The 24,154-nt window shown below is 40.0% G+C and overlaps 1 protein-coding gene across 2 annotated transcripts in view; it reads right to left on the reverse strand.

Annotated features, from left to right (window-relative positions):
* The window catches only part of SMG1 (SMG1 nonsense mediated mRNA decay associated PI3K related kinase), a 145,136-nt gene that overhangs the window by 15,235 nt on the left and 105,747 nt on the right, over positions 1 to 24,154 (reverse strand). For both annotated transcript variants that reach the window (XM_075899384.2, XM_075899383.2), the window contains exons 38-53: positions 20,246 to 20,400; positions 18,434 to 18,656; positions 13,876 to 14,122; positions 12,891 to 13,120; positions 12,005 to 12,253; positions 10,798 to 10,936; positions 10,601 to 10,710; positions 8,979 to 9,197; positions 8,304 to 8,494; positions 7,304 to 7,476; positions 6,777 to 7,056; positions 4,570 to 4,842; positions 3,202 to 3,436; positions 1,139 to 1,365; positions 411 to 561; positions 138 to 327 (exon numbers count right to left, since the gene is read on the reverse strand). In XM_075899384.2, coding sequence (XP_075755499.1) covers positions 138 to 327; positions 411 to 561; positions 1,139 to 1,365; positions 3,202 to 3,436; positions 4,570 to 4,842; positions 6,777 to 7,056; positions 7,304 to 7,476; positions 8,304 to 8,494; positions 8,979 to 9,197; positions 10,601 to 10,710; positions 10,798 to 10,936; positions 12,005 to 12,253; positions 12,891 to 13,120; positions 13,876 to 14,122; positions 18,434 to 18,656; positions 20,246 to 20,400 — 3,292 coding nt within the window. The remainder of the gene's footprint in view (positions 1 to 137; positions 328 to 410; positions 562 to 1,138; positions 1,366 to 3,201; positions 3,437 to 4,569; positions 4,843 to 6,776; positions 7,057 to 7,303; positions 7,477 to 8,303; positions 8,495 to 8,978; positions 9,198 to 10,600; positions 10,711 to 10,797; positions 10,937 to 12,004; positions 12,254 to 12,890; positions 13,121 to 13,875; positions 14,123 to 18,433; positions 18,657 to 20,245; positions 20,401 to 24,154) is intronic.

Raw genomic sequence — 24,154 nt, forward strand, 5'->3', positions numbered from 1 at the left:
ATCTAAAATCTATTAAATTACAAAAGTAAAGATTAGTCCCATTCTGTACTCATATCACCTGTAAAGAGGTGGAGAGCAGGGAGGTTTCATATTGCTATGAAATGAAAATGGTTTCTTTTACATTAATGCATATTTACCTGACAAAGTTTTAGAAAATGTACCACAGAGTCTGAAAAATTCTTTAATTGTCTGTAGTCTCTTTAAAAAGAAAATCTCCTCTAAAACTTGTCGATTATCATCATCATCAAAAAAATTAACTTGAGTGCTCCGGGCTTCCCTGATTATGTCGATCTTACGCCAAGCGACAGGTACCTCCATCTTGTTTAACTGAATGAAAGTAAAGAAAGGGTTATTTTCTTGTTTTGAAAATATCATTGAGGTGCAAGACATTTATAAAAGTAAAACCATACCTTTTCAATTAACAAGCCAAATGCAGTTTCTACTTGGGCAAACATTCCATCAAATGCAACCAGAAGCATCTGGCCAGCTGACATTTTTGGAGTTTCATCAACTGAACCATTTCTTGGCTGAATTAGTTCACCATACTGAGCATGAAGTAGTCTACAAAAAAGTTGAGGCGGTTAAAATGTATTTTTGGTATCAAAATATATGACCACTGGTGAGCCTATTGACCAAGAAGTCTTGTGCAGAAAACTTATTCAAATTGTGATCTGCTGCAGGAACTGCAAAAATCATGAATTCCTCACTTTAGTTCATAATCTTCTCAGATTTTAAAGAATCTTCCTCTCCTGAAATCTCACCTCTCTTAAGCTTTGTTTTTTAAAATATCTTCCTAAGCTTTGTTTTTTAAAATCTTTAACAAAAATATGTGACTAAAAAATTGGCATTGGGTTGCCTATAAACTCCGGGAAATACTCAAAACACCAAATGCATTTAAGTCTAATTTATGCTGACAAAAATATAAACGGTTTTCAGAATCTCACATTTAGACTCATTTTACTATTAAAACTAAGCATTATCCATTGACATGTTTGGTTAAATATGTTGTTAGGTGAAACATTGTAACTAAAAGCCAACAAAGCAAATCGAAGACAAACCGAGAATTGGACACTGTGGGTTAGAATATGACAATACATACTGAAGTTGAACTAAAGGACACACACACAAATCTATTTACCTTGCAACATCAATGCAATGAGTATGTGTTTCTTCTTCTAGCCCCATAGCTGCATTTCTTAAATAGGCTTGAAGAGATTCAACCAGTGTTTGCAAAGGGACTCCATCAGTTGTTTGTTCAATAAGACTGTCCAATTCATGAAGCATACTTTCTAAAGTGTATTCTCCTTTCATTAAACATCTAAGAGCTTCTGGAAAAATTATCTGCCTGAAGTTTGAGTTCAGTTCCTGTCAGAAGTATGCAAGAATAAGAAAAAAAAATAGGCTTCTTCCCTTTTTAGGTGTCACAGAATCATAGAGCTGGAAGAGACCTCAGGAGGTCATCAAGTCCAGCCCCCTGCTCAAGCCAGGAGGACCAATCCCAACTAAGTCAACCCAGCCAGGGCATTGTCAAGCCGAGACTTAAACACCTCTAGGGATGGAGATTCCACCACCTCCCTAGGTAACCCATTCCAGTGCTTTACCACCCTTCTAGTGAAATAGTTTTTCCTAATAGCCAACCTATCCCTCTCCCACTGTAACTTGAGACCATTGCTCCTTGTTCTGCCATACATCACTACTGTGAACAGCCTTTCTTTATCCTCTTTGGAACCTCCCTTCAGGAAGCTGAACACACACAATGTCTTATTTATTTTGTTATTATGCCACCTACAGAAAAAGTTATTTGAAGACAACAGATCACTGGCTAGCAAAAGGATCAGAAATTTGCTTCAAATAATTTATCGTATAAATTGAGAATACAAAGCCCTTAACTTTGAGCGTAGCTGTTTTAAACTTAAAACAATGGCATTTTACATAGACCAAATAGTTTTAAAACATTAAGTAGTGAAGTTAATATCTTACGGAAAGCATCTTGTTTCCCACCTTGTCATGACTTATTCAGATTACCTAGTCTCTGACTGAAGAGTGAACCACCACATTGTAGCATATAGCAATTTTATATGAAAAAAATAATTAGAAAACCTTTCAAGTAGTTTTAGCTTCTCTGGCTGTTATTTAGCAACAGAAATGAAGAGTTCTAGCACCATATGACCAACCAGATCTGCAAGGATTAAACGTGAGTGCTGTGCGGATGAGTGGTGGTGCAGAGACTTCATTTTGAGAACTATTTTCCATAAATAGAATGCATCAGAGGGCTAAAGCAGGCTGTGCAAGGTATCAGCTGGTGCCCTTCATGCCCAAAACAAGACACACACACACACACACAAAGTTAACTAGCTTACTTTAGTAAGCTACTCAACAAGTCTCATCCAACAACTCAAAAGGAAATATGGCCATATAGATAATGCATGCATCCAAAACACAGGTTAATGTTTTGCATTTACTTAGTACCTTTCTTCAAAGACTCTCAAAGCCCTTTAGAAAGGTGGGTAAAGAGTGCTTTTGAAAAGTGACCTGGGAGCATGAAAATCCTTAAAAACGTAACAGTGAAACCAGTCAGTGTCAAATGCATGGCTGGTAGAGCAAGTAATTGGTCCATACAATTCAGAGTTGCCCTTAAAAGCCAAAACTTTATATGAATGAGCACTCTTCTGTAGTTAAAATTAAGATAGGTCATTTTCCTCTCTCAAATCTGGGAACTGAGGCCTGTAAAGTATTCCTTTAGGGTGTTTCAAATAGCTTGAGGTTTTTTGGGTGCAGAGAGGGGGACACGTAGCTAGAAATAAACAGAAATGAGAAATTTTAAACATTATTTGAAAACCTTTTTTTGATTCCCAGTGATAGGGTTATGGAATATTAAGAAATAATAGCAAGGCAAAGTTTTGACTAATTTGTTACTATCTTTATCTTCTAAGTCTTATTACTATTAATAAATAGTAACTTAAAAAAACCCTCTGGGTTGCATTAATAATTTTAGTCATTTAACTATTAAGTAAAGATAGTAAGCATAAAAGGTTGAAAGTCGGGGAATAAATGGGATATTTAAGACTAAATCCCGATAAAAGAGTTCTTGTGAAAATGTAAAATAACTACAAATACTTTTGCAGAAGAATTTCTGAAACACAACATGAATTATATGGCTTCACTGAATTAATAAAACAGTGGCCTTAAAGTACACTTCACCTGAAGTGAGATGTAAACTCCATTAGCTAAGTGAACTGCTTCTGATGCTTCAATTGGGTTAGGAATGTCTAAGTCCTGTGGGACCAGATGACATTGCTTCAATAACTGCACAAGGCATGTAACATTCCCACTCATGCTACACAGCTCCTCCAAGAACCAGGCTCCATCCCTTGAAGTCAGATCAACCAGTTGCTCTCCAGCACTAGATGCAGCACCTTCCATCATTAGATTACGTCTAAACAAAGCAATATTTTTGTTAGACAAGTAAAAGCATATGTGCTAATACATATTAAGTTTATTGTGCTTTTGATAAACTAGCCATAAAATCATGGAATGAACAGACCATCTTAAAAAAGCAAACATTTTATACTATATTCTAGGAACCATGGTAATTTAGATTTCTAATACCATTTAATCTAAATTTAATGTATTTTTCTTACTAACATCAATATCTCAAGTGTAAAAAAATACTTTTTTTGGCTAAAAATGAATATAAAGTTATCTGTGATGAACTGGGAAAATGTTGTTTCCATTTCTTATGTATTTTGCGTGACTGGTACCTTGTTTCCCAGAAATTGTGTATTGTTGCCTGCCTAAATACATAGTGTGAAATCAAAGGAGGCCAAAAAAGGGTTGTTGAGGAGCCAGGTAAGAAAGGTAAAACAATCACACAGATAAGACAGCCTCTTACGCAGACAGCTGCAAGGGCATTAAGGTAACAAGTGAATGGACCATCAAGTGTGGAGCATCATCCAAGCTAAGATGTTTTTTTACCCTTCCAAAGGTTTAAACTGGGAGCAAAGGAGAACCTAAAAGATCAGAAAATGCTGACCAGCTTAAAAGATGCTTCTGGCCAAAAAGCAGGGGAGAAGTGGTCGGAAAGGCTGGTCAGGATATGACAATGAAAGGGCTGACAGTAACAGATACTCAGGGACTGGTGAGAAAAGCTGCTAGAGGATAGACTGTTTCACTCATTTCAGAGAAGGGGAATAAGCCAGATTAATCTGAGCTATGGAAAAAGAGGTTAAAGGTCAGGGAAGAAAATATGCATGTGGGTTTCTTATTTGACATATCTTTGGGGGAAAATACATCCTGCTCTCTCTTTAAATCAGCTGTTTCTGCATCACTACACACATACAGTCACAGGATCCCAGAAGGGAAACCATACAGTATCTAACCCCAGCTAGATCTCCTGAATTAGTCACAATTGGTAGTCAGGGGGCTGTAACCCAGAGACATAGAGGTTGCATCACTACAAAGACCCCATCACAAAAAGAAGGGGGGGAAGGGGGAGAGACAGGCCTGGACAGCCTATCCAGGGACCACATCATCAACTACCTATAGTATATGTAATAACAGATAGCTTACCTTGTAAGGGTGCAAAGAGCAGAGATTATAACACTTGCTAGGCTCAATGACCCCTCCTCTCCATTTTCATGAAGGAAAACTTTAATGCAACGTTCAATTTCTTTTAACTGTTCCTCACACACTGGCACAGTAACTGCTTCTTGTTTCAAGCGCTCCACCTGTCTGATTAGTCTGCTATTTATATCTGCTGCGTATCTCTGAAGAGTCATTTCTGTAGCAGTTATGAATTGACATACAGTGGGAGGCGGCTGAGGAGCATACTGCATTTCATACCTGTAAAACAAAAGCAAAATGCCAACCTCTCCTTTATGAAGCTCTAACATGTTGTGTTCCATGCTCTAGGAATACTACTCCATGTTTAAACAGGAACTGCGTCATGAAACATTTTAAGCCAAATTCTAGTTGTGAAAAAAGTAGAGGATAGATACCCTACTTTGGTTCTTCTGTCCAATTATGGATTGATAACTAATTCAATGGCTTCTGGCATCAAGTACAATAGTGCATGGATAGCATTTGTGCACACCTTGTCTTGGTAAAAAAAAAAAATGGTAAAAAAGTCACAATTTCCCCCCCTTTTCAGAAAGTTTTAATTGTTTAGTCAGCTTATACTATAACTGCTTGGCTCAAGTAACATTTTTTATCCTATTGTTGGGCACAAAAAGACATCATGAGAGTTGATATAAGTCAGGATACAAATGCAAATTAACCCTGTTTTTGTGTTCAACAAGTTTTCTTTTTCTTTTTTTGCTCAACAAGTTTGAGCCTTTAGTACCAGCACCTTTTCTCTTACAAAAAAAAGCACTGTTTGAATGCATCTCCTTTTATTGAGGTAGAGAGTTTAGTTCACTTTCCCTTCATTAGCCAGAATTTGAGCCTTTGTTTCCAAAACATCTAAAGCAGTAGATGCATTTGCTAGACCAATATACTCCATACTTCTTATAACTCAAAAGAAAAAAAGCCTTCCTTCTTCAAGTGTCACCTTTCAAACTTTTTTAGGGAATGAGTTGGCAATAAATTTAAAGCAGCATTGATACAAAGCTATTTATTTCATACCAAGATCCATTTGGGTGCTAAATTAGGGTACGTCTATATTGCACGCTTATTTTGAAATAAGCTATTCCAGAAGAAATACTCCAAAATAGTTTATTTCGAATAGCACATCTACACTACAGGGAAGCCTCAAAATCAATCCAAGGCAGGCTTCCCTAATGTGGATGTGCTATTTCGGAATAGGCATTATTCCTTGTGTCATGAGGTTTACAGAAGTCAGAATAAGCTGTCCATTATTTTGAATTTATTTCAAAACAGATTTTCTGTGTAGACCAGCAATGGCTAACCCGCAGTTCGCAAGCCGCATGCGGCTCTTGCCCCCCAAAAGTGTGGCTTGCAAAGCCACTCCTGTGTGCTCCACCCCCCCCCCCCCCCCAAATGGCTCCCCTGTGCTTACTGGGTTGGAGCTGCAGGGTTTTAAAAAATGGTGCCCAAGATGGCAGCCTTTTTTTTTTTTTTTTGCGCTTGACAGTTCTGGTGCAGCTCTTCACATTTTTTCTGCCACTGTTTTGGCTCCCTCTTTTAAATGGGTTGGCCACCCCTGGTGTAGACGCACCTTTAGTGATCATCCTACCTTTCTGCCTATGGATTATAATCCAGCATTGACATTAAAAGTCTATTCTTATGATCAATTAGTGGACAAAAAAGAAGCCTCCTAATTTCAGAAGTACTATTTATGTTAAAAACCACTGACCAGGCTAAAATATCAGTTTACTCTGCTTCAGTGTTTTTCTACCACCCACCATTGTAGTATTTGATAGCAATGCCAAAGTCCCTAGTGTACCCCAAGGAGTCTCTAACCTTTCTTTTTCATGATCAAAACTCTGCTTGGGGGTATGGTGGAGTTTTGTTTTAAATTATAATGGTCACTTTCCTCAAGTTGTGCATAGTCATTAATCACAAAATAAAGTAACAATATTTATAGTTCTGTTTTATCACTACATAGATAAAGATGACATACCACACTTGAAAAATGTTCTGTATTATCTTTTTAAAATTCTATAATAGCACCTTAAAAAGAAAGCATCCTTGGAAAGTCTATGGCATTTTAATATAAAACAAAACTTTGGCATTTTACATTTCCTGCTTAAAATAAAGGTATCTTGTATGTAGCAAGGATTAAATTATTAGGGAAAGCCACTGTCCTGCCAACTTACTTCCCATAGAGATCCTGACAACGTTCTATTGTCATGTTACGGATGAGTTCTTCCATCCACGTCTTCCATTGTTCAATTCTGTGTTTCTGAAACACAGCTTTTGGATACTGAAGAGCTACTGTTGCATAGTTATGCAACTGTTCAAGACAGCCACGTAAAACAGATCGCCTCTGCTGAAGAAGAGCACCAACCTCTCCCTCTAACTGCTCACACTGACTGATCAAATGTGCCTGGCCAGCATTCTGCAGAAAGGCTGTTGCTGGTACATAACTTGGGGGACCTTTCAAAAAAAGAGATTAAAATGTAACTATTTTCCTGTAAATATTGATGATCAAAGATGTAATATGACCATAATTTTAAATCGTATCTTCATATGTATAAATCCAGCATATTACAATAGTCAAGTCTCATAGAAGAAAACAAACTTAAGTAATTTCTTAAGAAAACATTTGGTTTAAAATACCACTAAATTTTTTTTTCATAGCTAAAAATACCCAGAGAAGGATACAAAGCTATTTATTTCATACCAAGATCCATTTGGGTGCTAATTTCTTGAAGAAGACTTGCAAGTTGAGTTGCCTCCAAGTTATTAAAAGCAGCTTGATAATGTGTTATCCACTGCTCAAATTCATTCAGCTTCACTTGGATTGCTTCCTGAACAGCTCTTTGCTGTGATTGCAGTTGGGTGTGTTCAGAATACCTGAGTTATAGAAGTCAAGAATCCATTAACTGCCATATGAGAAATTTGTAACTCAACTGATCAAAGCAGTATTAACTCAATTGATTTGAACATTTATTTTGTAAGTTTTACATATCACATTTTATAAAAATTTAAAACGAATTCAGTGGTTTTCAAACTACTGGTTGTGAGCCAGTACGGGGTTATGGAATGTCAGGCACTGGATCTCGTTGCTGCAGGAGTATCTGGTGACCAGTGGGGGTGCTAAGGCAGGCAATTTCCCAGAAGTGGCTAGCAGCAGGCCCGACTGCTAGGTTGCGGGGGAGCACTAGCTTCGCACTCCCACTGGTTAGAAACCGGTTTCTGGGTTGCTTCTGGGGTGCAATATGATCTACGGTGCCAGCAGAGGCAGGAAGCCTGCCTTAGCACCTCTGCTGCACTGTTAACTGGGAGCTGCTTAAGATAAGCTCCTCTTGCCCCAGCCCTGGATTCCCCCAAAGCCGGTCCCCCCTTCTACCTCCCACAGCTCTCATCCTCATCCGGAGCCCACACTGTAGTCAAATTATGTTGGTCACGTGCATCAACAATTTTCTTCAATTGGGTCACGAGGAAAAAAAAAATTGAAAACCACTGAACTAATATATTAAATACTTATGTAAATTGTATTTGCATTGTGAGAATAAGTTTCTCACCGCTGTCAATCTCTGGTATGCAGTAACTGTCATAAAATTAACCAATGTATACATAATATGTAATTCATAAAAAGCTGTAATGTGCTAACAGTGCAATATTAAACAAAGCTTTAAGATCCTCATAAAAAAGCACTGCAGAAGTTGTTCTTTCTATACCTGTGCTGCAACGTATGAGATGGGTGTTCCACTCCTTCTGCTCCTTCTAGAAATTCTATTTCTTCTACTAATTTGCCCTGCAATTTTTCAACGTCCGTCAACTGTTCTTGCAAGCTTAAATACTCTTCTAAACTGCTGTCCAACTTCGGAAGCACAACCAGCATTTCATCTCTGTTCTTAAACCAGTTTACCTATAAATCAAATTAAAAATTAGAACACTAGATGTGATACTTACTCAAAAGGATAGAGGCAGGAACATGCCACAAAGGAAGTATTTTATTTCTGTGCTGCTGCTCAGCTGTAATCCATAGGTACAGATTTCCTCCACTCTCAGAAGCTAGACAATATTCTGATCAATGTCTCTAGGCTTCAGATTTTAACCTGTGGCCCCAATGCAAGAAATTACTTTAGCACACACTTAACCTTTATGTGCTTAAAAGTTAAGCATATGTGTAAGTAACCTTCCTGAACAGAGAGACTTTCTATATTTGGGCCTGAATTAGCTCGATAAAAGCTAGGAGTATATAAAGTAAGAAATATGCTCTTGGCAAATACTATTTGTAACATGCAAAAATTACTTTAGAATGTGGAGAATTTCTATTTAAGACACAGCATTTTACAAATTTTTAATCTGGTAGTATAATGTGAAATTTTACTGTAGTAACTCTACTTCACCTTGATCTCAGCTACTCTTGAAGAAAAGAGGCTACGGGTGATGTCTCTTTCCATCTCTCTTTTGCTCTGTTTGTTTTCAGCTTGCTGGCCACCACCACCATAAACAGCCCCAGCAAAACCTGCTTCCCCTCCTGCTGTCCAGTCCACAAGTGGATCATAAACAAAAGCCTCAAGCAATGTAAGCAAAGTCTCTCTCCCACGTCGCATAATATGTAGAACCTGCATTTTGTATATTTTAACAAGTTTAGTTAGGTTAAGCAATCCTCAGAAAACAACACTGTTTTATATGCAATATAGACATTAATATTTGAATAGTTAAAGCAATCCAGTTCTGGGCCCACAATTACAGGAAGGATGTGGATGCATTGGAGAGGGTCCAGCGGAGGGCAACCAAAATGATTAGGGGGCTGGAGTATATGACCTATCAGAAGAGGCTGAGGGAGTTGGGTCTATTTAGTCTGCAGAAAAGAGGGGGGATTTGATAGCAGCCTTCAACTTCCTGAAGGGAGGTCCCAAAGAGACAGGAGAAAGGCTGTTCACAGTAGTGATGGATGGCTGAACAAGGAACAGTGGTCCATCCTGAACCAATGCCCCCCACTGACCATAAGGGCTCCATTGTTGCCCGGTTGGCCATGGCTGATGGGGGCCAGAGCTCTGCAGCTGGAGTTCCCAGCAGTCACTGGGAGAAGGAGAGCTCTTCAGACGGAGCAACCTGGCTGCCTCCAGGGGGCCTGGAGCTTCGCAATCAGGGCTGGCCCCACACTACTGCCCAGCCATTGGGGCCAGAACTCCCGACTGCACTGCTAGCCTCCCCTCCCCGGCCCAGGGCTCCTGACTGAGTCACCGCCCCCCTGCCAAAATCCTGCCCTCTGGTTATCCCTACCTATACCTGGGCTCTTTGGTCCAGGAACATCCGTGGTGCTGCCAGACCAGGGATGTTGCGGGCCACAGAGTCCCAGTTAAGGGAGGTACAACCCGTATTAAAATACAAAAGCTTCTCAGATATTAAATTCTCTAACCATCTTATAAATCCCCATAAGACATAATAGATTCATAGAGCTAATGGCCAGAAGGTGAACAAACACATTCACATAGTTGTGTTAGTACTGTGCTCAATAACCTATGTTTGGCCAATACTTCCCCCTTCCAGAAAGGCATTCAAGTCCTTATTTGAAGACATGAAGAGATGGAGAATCCAACCCTTTCTTTGATTAACCATCAAATTAACTACCAATCTCACTGTTAAAGATGTGACTTATTTCTAATTTTAATTGGTTAGCATGTGCTTCTTACAGTACATTTATCTCAAATTTTAAACACAGTATGCTATACATAATACTTTCTGGGAAGCCTAATTTTTAGAAGTCAGTTAAATCTGCCAAATAATGGACCACTGTGACCATGCCAACATCTGGAGATAAACATATCTGTATGCTTAATTTTTTTAGTGTTGCACAGAAATATAAAACATCCCCAAATAATATACTCTCATTTCCTTCATATCGAACACATTTAAATAATAGGAAAAAAAACTCTGAAAAGGCAATAAGGAGAAAGGAAGCATTTCCAAAACAGCCAACCAAAGAGGAGTCCTCACACTTCTAGAAGTTCACACAGCCTACCTGTTCACAAGAAAGTCTGAAAACCCCTTCTACTCCTGTTACTCCAAGTGCTGTTTCAATATTGTGTGTCATCCGGAATGGAACTTTTTCTGGTACTCTGAGGCTTTTTCCTTCAAAAGAAAAAATTCAGATTTTTAAATATTAAGAAAAAGTTACATTTGAATAATGCATAAAACACAAAAATATGTATTTTTTACCTTTTTCAAAGCAAACATTGTAATCTATATGTACAACTTCTCCTGTAGTCATGTCGATAAGAACATTATCCAGATGTCTGTCTCCAAGACCAATTATATAGCCAACCATGGACATAACTGCAGTGGATCTTGCGTATGACTTTGAAGAAAATTTCAGAATGACAGTTTTGATTTCAGGAATCTTCTTTAAAAACATCACTTCATTATTTTATTTTGGTTTTTTTAGGATAAGTCAAAGCAGTCAGTTGCAAGTTCTTCCTTTACTAATTGCCTCAAGACATCTACCAACAGCACTCATTTCTAGAGCCCCGCAAATCTAGGGATATCTGCTTTATATCTGTGAGTATCCACATCCACAGATGTAGATGTGGATATCCACAACTCATTTTTGTAAATTCAAAATTTGTATCTGCATCAGTATCTAGACCCCTACAAATTTACAGACATATGCTTTATATCTGCAGGTATCCATTAGGAATGTAAAAAGTCGCCTAAAAATGTAACCATGTAACCACTAAAAATCCTAGCAGTTACACACACATGCTGTGGGCTCTGCAGTATAAAGCCTATATATAAGCTTTATACTGCAGTAACACAGTAAAACTTCCCCAGAAGCAGGGCAGGTAGCCCCTGCTGGCCCTGCTCCCACAGAGGCTTTGCTGCAGCAATGAATCCAGCTCCCCAGGGAGCAAGGCCAGCAGAGGCTGCCTGCCCTGCTCCCGGGGAAGCTTTGCTGCACTGTAGAGCGCACAGTGAAGCTGACTCCCCGAGAGTGGGGTCAGCAGGGCTCCTGGGGAGCCAGTGTATAATTGGAACTTCTGCTTATCGCTTAACTGTTTAAATAGTTACACTTTTACATCTCTAATATCCACGGCTCATTATTGCAGATATGAATGTGGATACAGATACAAATTTTATATCCATGCAAGGCTCTACTCATTTCTTTAAGAGTGTCAATTAATAAGCAAATTAAGATATAGGTAATCAGGTTTCCAACTCTTGCTAGGGCACCATTTCCTCTGCTTTTACTTCCAATCTCTCTCACTTTCTTCTTCCAACCCACATTTATGCTAAGTGATGATTCAGTAGTACCTGTTCACCTATCTCTACAAAAGTACCATTGCTTTAAGCATCCCCAACCACCTGATGCCCCACATCCAAGTAAAAATCCAATTTTTGAATGGAGAATATATACACATTAGCTTACCTGTGTAACTCTCCACCACTCATCAGGTGTAGTACACGACGACCAAAGTTCTTTAGCTAGAAGATTTGGTGGAGTTGCTTCCATAAGCTCCTCTAAAACAGCCTTCATCACATTCAAAGGCCAATCACGGCGAGATACATCTAGACTAAGCCCAACTGCCTTCAAAGCAGGTCCAATTTTACTGTAGTAAAGTTCACTGGGTCTAGGTACTATTCCAGGATTTTGAGGAGTCTGGTAAGAATCTTGAGCCTATAAGAAATTGCATTATAATGTTAGCTTATTTATTCTTAGTACAATATTGAATTGAGAAGTTATCCTAAAGTCAATTCAGTCTAAAAAACCTGGAATTTAAATCCTCTCTCTTGATAATGACTTGTGGCACTTTGACTATTTCCAATTTAGTAGTCCCCTCCGCCTTTAAATTTATGTCTTAACTCAACTTTCTGCTGAAGTCAATGAAAATTTTACAAATGAATTCAGTAGTAGCAGGATTAGGACAACATTTAGCACTTTTGAAAATTCCATCCAAAGCTACATAAGGTGAAGTGACAAAAAAGCTAAGAGTGGCAAAAGAAACAAATGATTTAGAGCAACTTTCGGTCAACCCATCTAAAAATGCTCCCCCCAGCAGTACCATGTAAGAATAGCATAATTAAAATATGCCTAATAAATGTTGTTCTCCCTAAAAGACAAAATTCAACTACACACTTTTGCCTGACATCTGATCAAACCCCTTGAGATATGAATATATAAAGATCTACTCAGCATGAATGCATGTGCAGATAATAATGAAAAATATTTTAATATTCGCTTTAGGATTTACAGCAACTTTTGATATATTCCATCTCAGAGGTGATAGCTTTAAAATGCTAATAACTTTAAAAACCTTTTGTGCTTGCAAAGCAGCTTCTCGCTGCTGCCACCGCTTGTAAAGACCAAATAAAGGAGTGGCTCCATCCACCCATTGAATTAGGCCTGATCTCGTTCCCAGTGGTGTCACAGAATAGTGCCTCGCATGAAATCGTGGTGTCTCTTGACGATTAATTGTAGCAAACATGGTGTTCACAATTGATAAAAACTGCATGATTCGCTCATCTAGATGCAAGTCTTCTAAACCTGTATTAGAAAATTTAAGAAAGTATTCTATTTAAAATTTAGCATCTATAACAAACTATAAAAGTTCTTTCCCCTTAAATGAATCCCCCCAAGTAGCATTTCTGAAGTGTACATTTCATTTTAGATTTAAAACAGTTACATAGCTACCCAGGCCCAGAATGGGTTCCTAAGCAACGGGGTATGTGCTAATGGAACAGTCCCCTTTGGCTTGGGCTCCTGTTCTAAGTCCATGGGAGAAGCGAAGCATGCAAGTGGAGTGTCAGCCCTGTAGAGCACTTCCCTACCATTCACTGAAATGTGTGAAGCCTCAGGCTGAATTTCTCTCTTCTTGCTACTGCTTGAGTTTTGAGAGAGAAAGTTCAGCTGAGAAGGAAAATCAAAATAGGTTGGGACTATTTGCTGCTACAACTGTCACAAGGATCCACAGGCCTTTTCTTCTGCAGCTTTATGTGTAAATCTGAGAATTTTATGGTGTCTGTGGAATGAAAAGCTGGTAGAAGATAAATACTATTACATATGGGAAAACTTACAATGTCTCTGGTTCAGGTATAATTTTAAGAACTGCTTGAAAGGTTTTTTGGCCAGGCTGCCCTTATCACAATGCACACAATGTTCACAATACAGCTTTCCAACTTTAATATGTTACACTCTAATTTAGACGGAATGTAAGCCTTTAACATACATATAAAACATCTGCCCACTATTTTAGCAAACTTTTTTTTCCTCTCAATGCTAAGGAAATGTCCAGGTCTTACCTTTGAATAGATATGGATAGTTTTTCCCATCTGAACCCAGGAAAAGGAGTTTTTTGGGTTTAGTTTTAGTAGGCAGAATTGTGATAGTGCTGCCCACGCTGTGAATCGTGACTGTGTCTCTGGCGGACACTTCTCCAGGGAGAGCTATTTCAGTGTTCATCATGGCAGCCAACCAAGGACTAATTTCTTCAAGGCGTAAGAGGTAACTAGCACGTTTCTGTGCTCTCTGTTGCAAACTTAGCATAACCTTTTAAAGAAATTGTTAAAAAGCTAAGTCAATCTGAGGTAGTGGTAAACATTTACAAAAAAAGAAAAAAAATCGATTTTTCATTTTTTGGAGGGGAAGAAAAATTGCTTTCTTTAACCATACATTCTTCCATTTTATTGACATACTAATCAATATTTACAATTATTGGTGATAACTGTATCAAAAACAGTAACATTATTTTCACTGTTTTTATTTAACAAAAGAAGAGGTTTTAACTGAGAGTAAACTGTATTTACAATAAAGGAACTCCCTTAAAGGTGACAGTTCTTGTATTCTTGGTATTCAATCTGCTCTGGGAAAAGGAAGAGAACAGAGCAGAGCACTAGAGAGTTACTTGCTAGCAAAGAAATCTGCAGGTTTCCTCTCTCCTGTTTCACTGAACAAGAAAACAAATTTATATATTAAATAGCATCCATTTAGCAATCCAGTTCTATTACCAGTTTGGCTCTGGCATTTAACAATTGAACAACATAATTTACAATCCCTCTCATTTGGTATGCCTACACTTAAAATACTGTAGTGCTTCAGCAGACACACTGTCTACACTCACGGGAGGGCTTCTGTCACTGTATGTAATCCACCTCTATGAGAGGCAGCAGATAGATGGACAGAATTCTTCCATCAACAGTGCTGTCTACCCTGGGGATTAGGTTGGATGAGATAAATAAAGCAGTTTACCCAGGCAGGCACATGACCCAGCTTAAAAACACCCTGCTCCAATGCATCAGCAATAAAACAGGATAGGAGATGACCAAAAAGGAGTCACGAGACAAATCTTAAGATTCTGTGGGCATGAAGACTTTTTATAAATACATTAAAAGCAAGAGGAAGACCAAGGACAGGGTAGGCCCACTGCTTAGTGAGGAGGGAGAAGCAGTAACAGGAAACTTTGAAATGGCGGAGATGCTCAATGACTTCTTTGTTTCGGTCTTCACCGAGAAGTCTGGAGGTGTGCCTAACGTAGTGAATACAAGCAGAGAGAAGGTAAGTTTAGAAGATAGGATACACAAAGAACAAGTTAAAAGTCACTTAGGAAAGTTAGATGTCAGCAAGTCACCAGGTCCTGATGAAATGCATCCCAGGATACTCAAGGAGCTGATAGAGGAGGTATCTGAGCCTTTAGCTATGATCTTTGAAAAATCATGGCAGACAGGGGAGATTCCAGAAGACTGGAAAAGGGCAAATATTGTGCCCATCTATAAAAAGGGGAATAAGAACAACCCAGGAAACTACAGACCGGTCAGTTTAACGTCTGTCCCAGGGAAGATAATGGAACAGGTAATTAAGGAAATCCTATGCAAACACTTGGAAGGTAATAAAGTGATAGGGAATAGCCAGCATGGGTTTGTGAAGAACAAGTCATGCCAAACTAATCTGATAGCTTTCTTTGATAAGATAACGAGCCTTGTAGATAAGGGAGAAGCGGTGGATGTCATATATCTAGACTTTAGTAAGGCATTTGATACGGTCTCGCATTATATTCTTATTGATAAACTAGGCAAATATAACTTAGATAGGGCCACGATAAGGTGGGTGCATAATTGGCTGGATAACCGTAGTCAGAGAGTTGTTGTTAACGGTTCTAAATCCTGCTGGAAAGGGATAACAAGTGGAGTTCCTCAAGGGTCTGTTTTGGGACCCGTACTGTTCAATATCTTCATCAATGATGTAGATATTGGGATAGAGAGTACACTTATTAAGTTTGCAGATGATACCAAACTGGGTGGGGTTGCGACTTCTTTGGAGGATAGGGACATAATTCAAAATGACCTTAGCAAGTTAGAGAAATGGTCAGAGGTAAACAGGATGAGGTTTAATAAAGAGAAATGCAAAGTGCTCCACTTAGGAAGGAACAATCAGTTCCATACATACAAGATGGGAAGCGACTGTCTAGGAAGGAGCATGGCAGAAAGGGATCTAGGGGTCATAGTGGACCACAAGTTGAATATGAGTCAACAGTGTGATGCTGTTGCAAAAAAGCAAATATGATTCTAGGTTGTATCAACAGGTGTGTTGTAAGCAAAACTCGTGAAGTCATTCTGCCGCTCTACTCTGCACTAGTTAGGCCTCAGTTGGAGTACTGTGTCCAGTTCTGGGCGCCACATTTCAAGAAAGATGTGGAGAAATTGGAAAGGGTACAGAGAAGAGCGACAAGAATGATTAAAGGTCTAGAGAACATGACCTATGAAGCCAGGCTTCATGAACTGGGCTTGTTTAGTTTGGAAAAAAGAAGATTAAGGGGGGACATGATAGCGGTTTTCAAATATCTAAAAGGGTGTCACAAGGAGGAAGGAGAAAATTTGTTCCTCTTGGTTACTGAGGACAGGACAAGGAGTAATGGGCTTAAAGTGCAGCAGGGGAGGTTTAGATTGGACATTAGGAAAAAATTCCTAACTGTCAGGGTGGTCAAATATTGGAATAAATTGCCAAGGGAGGTGGTGGAATCTCCCTCTCTGGAGATATTTAAGAACAGGTTAGATAGACATCTGTCAGGGATGGTGTAGGTGGAGCTTGGTCCTGCCTTGAGGGCGGGGGGCTGGACTCGATGACCTCTTGAGGTCCCTTCCAGTCCTATTATTCTATGATTCTATGAAGTGGGAGGTATGCAGGTGTCAGAAGGTAGCTGGCCCTCTGACAGGGTCAGGGGCACAGCCTACCGTTGACAGGCTCCATAAGGGGGAATGAGATAATTTGACAGATTAGTACCTGGGACATGACAAAAGGTATCTCAGAGGGGGAACTCCTGAGGAAAAAGGCAGGTGCCAAAGAGGCAGAAATACTTCAGAGAGGATTCCCCTAGAAAACTAGGGACAAGCTGCCTGAGAAGCCAATGCTTTAAAAACAAACAAACAAAAAAACCCCGAACCACACATCAAAGAAGCAGGGCAAGACAGGAGGGAAGCCTATAGAGGAAAAAGGGCAGACGGCACCTTAAGACCTAAGCAACAAAGGACAGAGAAGGATTGGGTCTCAATGATACAGACAAGGACCTTGAGCTGGAATTCAGTAGCATAAAGTAGATGAAGTCAGATGGTGTCATTCCCCATCCTGCCACAAAGGGACAGCTAACAGATAAAGGCCCCATATTATAGTACGTGATTAAGATGTTTTGGCAGGTCCAGAGCAGCCATTATTGAACAGTCTATACATAGTGCTGAGACAGACTTTTTATGAAACCATCTAACAATTGCAGGATGGTAGTTCGTAGAAATTGCTGAAGCTCCAAATTCAAGCTTCAACCAGTAGAAAAATATCAAATGCACTAGTGGAAGGAGCATAAAAGTTTCATTACTTCATAAAAGTCACACCAAAGAGATAGCTTCAGAAGAGAACCTTGATCTAGCTACCTTGATCTAGCAGCCCAAGCCTTCCAGTACTAAGAGGGCAAAACCAGTACCTGAAGGAACTAGGAGAGGCTGCAATAAGTGAGATTTTTTGAAAAAGGTGACCAGGTGGTAGAAAGCAAGTCACATGAAGAGAACTGGAGAAGCTGAGTACTGCTGTTAAAGCTAAGTAGAGCACTGCTGGACTTCCAAGAGAGGGAATTTGTTCGGTACCTGAATTTGACCTCACTATGCTCATGGGGAGGGAGATGGGGAGAAATCTGAAGAGAGAGGATGGGAAGAACAGGAAAAGAATAGTTGCTTGTTCCTGTCATTTTTCAGGATACCACAGACTAGAAGATTAAAAAAGGAAGATAGTATCAGTGGCTAGAATGTTAATAGTGGAGAGGGTAAAGAAATATCCTTTATATAAGGCCTGTAGAGGACATAAAAATGTGCTTATGGGATATTACCCAAATTGCAAGGGATGAAGCCAATCTATGGTTGGAAGGTACTGAAGAACAGATAATTATCTGTACAGAGGTAGCTCTTGAATGTTAATTCTGCAGTTGACTTAATCCATCAGAGGATGTCTTTCCTCCTAATGCACCTCTGCCTAGTTCCAAAGCAGGTCATTCTACAAACTATAATTTGAGCACCATTGCTCTAATTTGGCCACATTATGATTTTAAACAAATTCCCAATGTCAGCTTCTGCTTGAGACCAAAATATTTGCCTATGAAAAGAGGACTCAAAATTTGTCCTTGTTAATCTTCCCAGATTCAACCAGCCATGATGTAGCCCTAAAACAATGTGACATTCAAACTCATAAACGGAAGAAGAGACTTTGACTGGTACATTAGTTATTCCAAAAACAAAAAAAGCCAGTTCTATCATATGTAGCAGCAGAAGTTATTAGATTTTATATAGTTCTCTTTACAGTATTAGCATGTTGAAGATAGAGTACCTCTTTAAATGGTATCCAGCTACTTCCAGGTTTAGCAGGATTAGAAGGGTTTTTAAGTTTTTCCAAAGCATTTTCAATTGCATCTCCATAGTTGTCCTGAAACCATTTTTCATGAGGTGTTTCTGCAGGAGCTGCAGTGATGCTTTGTACGTGTTCCAAAGCAAATACAATGGGCTTCATTAGAGCTGTATGCTTTTCACGCATGATTGCTATCTTTTCCTCTCTATGTAGAAAGAAGAGAAAAATAATTCTATACTAGCTTTAAAAATGAACTATTTTAAAACAAGAGGCATTGACTGTTACCAGTTAATTAGAAAGACTGAAAATAAAAAATACCAATCTTTCAGGATAAATAGAAAATAGAAAAAAATATATACTTTTAACATCAACAAGCAATGTTTAAAAATCCACAAGTGAACCAACCAGAAGTTAATGCCAGGAAGGGGAAAAAAGCTTATATATCCCCAAAATACTAACAATATTTTGATATTATAAATGTAGCAAAAGTGGTCAAAGAACCACCACCACTGTTAAGCTCCTGTTTTCTTCATTTAAAAACACTGCAAAACAAATATAAATTTGTATTTCTAAATCCATGATGATTTATTTGTGATGCCTTTCAGAAGAGGAGGTATAAAGCACTGGGAACTTTTCAGGACAGGAGGACAGGTAAACTATACCTGAAGTACTTATGCCTAACACTTCAAAAATGGATACATTACAGTTGGGTACAAAATAAATAAATACCAAATAAAATGTCTTAGAATTAACACAGAAGTGTTAATAGTTAAAATTGAGTATATGTTGACATCTTCAAACATATCTACCTACTGCAGACTTTAGAATCAAAACATATATACAGAAAAGGGGATCTCATAAGTGAATAAAAACCAACAAACTAAAAGTAGCCAAGATAGGGATGTTCAAACTTTGGTTCTCAATTCTCTAACGTGTGGCATTTGATGGTGGCTATGTTAAGAAAAACAACCTGTATTTGGTTACATTTTGGAACTATGTACCCCTGAGCTTTAGCTTCTAATTTTTAAACAGAAGCCTCTGAATCAGCGCCATCCCTATGGGGAATAAAGGCACAGCCTGATATTTCTTCCTCTCCAGTCACAAGAGCCACTCTGCTATGAGCACGGAGGTCTCTGAGCAGCTGCTGCATCTGCCCTGGCTGCATGAAGCACTGCAAAGGAGGAAGTAGTAGAATAGTTCTGGCTTCTTTATTGTCTGCTTCCATGCCAGACTGCAGAAACTACTGTACAGAGAAAGCAGGACTGAAGCTCATCTGGTTCTGCCTGACCCTAAACAAGTGTCTCAAAAGGCACCACTTCCTTTCACCACACAGCCATACAGGAAAACCCAGAGAAGGGGAAAACTGAAAACCAATTAAAGTTTCAGTACCAGCCTAATGTGAGCTGTTAACTGTCCCTACACCACCATCCATCAGATGTGAATAACTGCAGTACAGTGTACATCAGCCAATCTGATATTTACTCTTGACAAATCTCTACACATCTGACATGACCCTTTTACCAAGGACAGAGGAAGAAAAGAAGTTGCAGGGTATGAATATTTTACCTCTTATACCCACAGATAACGTCTCCATACTGAGGAAATCCCTAGAAAGGAATGTATTGGTATATTTTGCTCCCTTTGCACATCCAGTGTGGAGCAAATGGAGGCACCAAAGAACCAGTTGTGGCAACCTGATACAGATTTAGAAGGAAAGTATGACTGGTCCATTTAATAATGCCAATCTGTCTTTTGTCACCAAGTCTCACTTAGAAGTTACTCATGAAAACCTACTTCCGTAGAGTGTTGTTGTTTTGAACCCTCTTGACTTCATCCTCCAGTTGTTGAATCCGTCTAAGGACATACATGTGCTGCTGCAATAGTACTCCCAACCAAAGTTCATCCCAAAGAACCGTAACTCGGCGCAGCTCTGCTACTAGCATCTGAACCTGTATAAAATAAATTAAAATGCCCCTATATTTATAGTTCAAAATCTTTTGTATAGTTCAGCTTTTTAATAACAGATTGAATGTCTTGAAAGAAAGACATGTTTATATTGAGATTAAAGCTACACCAAAATCTTTAACAACCCTCTAGCCAAAATAAGCTGTTATGAAACTTTCTGTAACAGTTGTTCTTTGGAATGTATTGCACATGTCCTTTCCAATGTAGGTGTGTGGATGCCCTGAGCAGATTTGCTGGAATTTTTCCCCTCAGTAGTACCCATTGGATTAGCTCCAGCCTCCCCTTGTGCTGCATGCTCATAGCATCAATATAAGCAGCCCCGTCATGCCCACACCCCTTTTCCTCTGAGAGAGGAGACGGTGGCCAGGTCTTGAAATGGATGTATGCAACATCTCGAAAAACAGTTAGAAACATTTTTCTTCAAGTGCTTCCAATGCAGATGACTCTCAAGCAGTTACACAAGAGGGCTCAGAGTTCAAGGTGAAGCTGATCAACACTGCACAACCCAAGTTGGCATGGTCTCTGACTTGCTGGGTAATGGCATAGTTCACTGAAGACCAAGTTGCCCCCCTGCATATATTTTGAACAGGGACTGGAGCTAGAGAACTTGAAGAAGAGGCCTGAGAACTTATGGAGTGAGCAGTCGTTTTAGGTGGAGGGAGGTGGGTGAGGGATTCCTGCAAAGTTGTAACATGCCTGGATATGTGAAGTAATCCAAAATTAAATTCTCTGGGCGGAGATGGGGAGCCCCTTCTTTCTCTCAGCTATTGCTATGAGCAGCTAAGTCAATCTGTGGAATAGTTTAATCTTTGATTATAAAATGCCAGAGCTCATCTAGCATCCAGTAAGTGCAGATGCTGTTCCTTCTTCATCTGCTTAGGTACTGACAGAAAAATTGCTTGGAATTGTGAAGCTGCAGTAGAATTGTGAAGTTTTGGGAGGAACTTTGGATGCAGGAAGAGATGTATTTATCTCTGAAGAACACTGTATATGGGGAGTTCCAACACAAGGAACTCTCTTGGCCAAAGTGACAGAAAGTGATAAAAAGGCCATTTTCCGGGGAAACACCCTCTTCAGGCATTTCCAGATTTCACACCAAAAGACCAGTCTGTTCTAGAATAAATTGCTGAAATGCCAGGTCCAAGAGAAGTGGGAGCTGGACTGGGGATTCCACTGAAAAACTTAAGAGGATGATGAACCAGGGAGGTCCAGAATATGCAGGGCTATAAGGATGACCCATGTTCGGTTTTGCTTGATCTTTGTCAGAGCCTTTTGAATTAAGGGGATTGGGGAAAAGTGTAACACGGGTAAGTTGTCCATACCAACAGGAAGGCATCTGTAAGAGACCCCAGTCTGTGGCCCCTCAGGGAACAAAAGTGCTGGCATTTTCTGTTGTCATGGGTAGCGAATAGATCTATAAATGAAGTCCCCCACCTCTGGAAGATGTCCCCTGACATGTCTGACTGAAGGGCCCGCTTGTGGCAAGTAGAAAAGGATCTGCAGAGGTGCTCTCTATGAGTTGGTTCTGTTCACCCTGCAGGTACATTGAGTGTGTAATGCAGAACTCCTACAGCCAGACTGCCTCCTGGCATAGGGCAGAAGAGATACTGGGGCAGTTCTTAAGTTCGTAAAGGCGAAAGCCCTATTTCCGGAGGATAGTTTCTGCTCAGTCTTGACCATGATACGCCTGAAGAAGAGAGCACGCTGTCCTGCCCACTGATGCAGTGACAGTGATTTAGCAGTTCTGGTGAAGATGCAATAAGTCGATGGAAGAGAGCTCTCCGGTTGACGTAATTAATCCAGTTCAGCAAGAGGAAGAAACTATGTTACCAGGAGAGTCTCCTACCAATATAGTATGAGGTAGACATTGCATTAAGCCAATGCAAGTTACAGTGCTCAGAGGGGTGGGTTTTTTACACCCCTGAGCAACTTAATGTAGGTTATCTTCAGTGATAGTACAGAAAAGACCTTAAATCGAAATGGAGCGAGAGTTCTTTTTGAGACCACAGAGCTTGAGTCCTGAGGTGCCCTAGTGGGTTCTGCAACCCAGTGCTGAAATACTGGAGACCAGATGCATGGATGGCTGCGGCCTCAGAAAAGTTACTCCTGCACAGATTGTGAATTGGTTCAATCACCAAGTCAGTGAATCAAGGACATGATGTACTGTGTCCAGATGATGTTGGGATGGTGACTATACCATGGCCAACTAGGCCTGGAGATATCGGAGATGTAGCCTCACATGTTGTACCACATTTGTGCATGATGCCATGTGGCCCAAAAGGCTCAAGCCTATCCGAACTATCATTATCAGATGCATCTGAAAGGAGTTTCATGGCCAAGACTGAGCAGAAACGATTCTCTGGAAGTAGGGTCTTTGCCTGCACGAAGTCAAGAACCACTCCAGTCTTTCTTTTGTAAAGGGATAAGGGTGGACTTCTATTAATTTATTAACAGGCCCAATGCCTAGAAGGCTGATTGGGTGAGATAGCCTGCATGGCAGAATTGCAAATTGGCTGTGAACCAGAGTCATTACAAATCTTTGGAACAGTCTGTGGTTTTGGGGAAAAAAAATTGATAAGTGAATAATACTTCTTTTAGGTTGGGGGTGGCACACCAATCTCCTAGGTCCAGTGAAGGAATGGTGGAGGCCAAGGAGACAATGTTTAACTTGAAATAACTGGTTGAGCCACTTCAGGTCTACGATTGGTCTGAGATATCCTTCCCCCCCCCCCCCACACACATCTTGTCTTCTGCAATTAGGAAGTATCAGGAATAGAATCTTTTGCTTGTTAGATGATACGGAGCCTCTTCTGTAGCTCCCACCCAAAGGAGGGATTGGGCTTCTTGTTCCAATAATTGCTCGTGGAAAGGGCCACGTAAGAGGGATGAAGACTATGGACGGAAAGGCAGAGTAGACAAAAACTGAAGGGTATAAACCTATGATCTCAGGTACTATGGATCTAGGCTTTAAGGTAAGTGAGATAGTTGGTTGGAAAACAGAGTAACTAAATCCAGAATTGAGATATTGTCATTGAGTGTCTTGTCAAAATGAGCACTTCAAGGTGCCTGAATATCTAGGGGCAGAATTCAACAGCGCACAGGAAGGTGGTGGAGGGGGTCTATGCCCAAACCCTTGGTTTTTCTTACTTTTCTTTTTCCCCAGGTCTTCTCTAGAAGGCTATGTGAAACAGCATCCAGTGTGGTAAGGCCTGTAGTGTCTTCTGGATGCTACTAATGTATACAGACGCAGAGATTTCAAGGTCCTTAAGACTCTATTTGGCATCTGTTTGCTTTGAACAGATTCTTGAATGGGAGGACCTGGAGGATTTGCTGCATCTCTTGAGGAAACCGAGGACTGAACTCCTGCAAAAAGCAAAAGCTGTAGCCATAGATGTGGCTGCAAAATTGGCGGCATCTACAGCTGCTTGCTGGAAGGCCTGGGCCTCTGTCTTCCCTTCTTCAACAAATGAGAACTCCTGTCTGGCATCTTGCAAATTTTTGCAGCATCTCCCTCATATTAAAATCATAACCTAGCAGAGCCTACTGGTTCACTATATGGAGCTGTAGCTCACCAGTCAAGAAGGCTTTCCTGCCAAACAAGTCCAGGTTTTGGGGTCCTTTGCCTCGTGTGTGGGCCAATTGATCTTTACGGTCTCTCTCACTTATGACTGCCACCACTAGGGATCCTGGAGGAGGATCGGAGAACAGGACTTCCTACTTTTTAGCTGGCATGAAGTA

This window comes from Pelodiscus sinensis, chromosome 15 (genome assembly GCF_052426305.1).
Source record: "Pelodiscus sinensis isolate ZL-2025 chromosome 15, ASM5242630v1, whole genome shotgun sequence".
Taxonomy (NCBI): Eukaryota; Metazoa; Chordata; order Testudines; family Trionychidae; genus Pelodiscus; species Pelodiscus sinensis.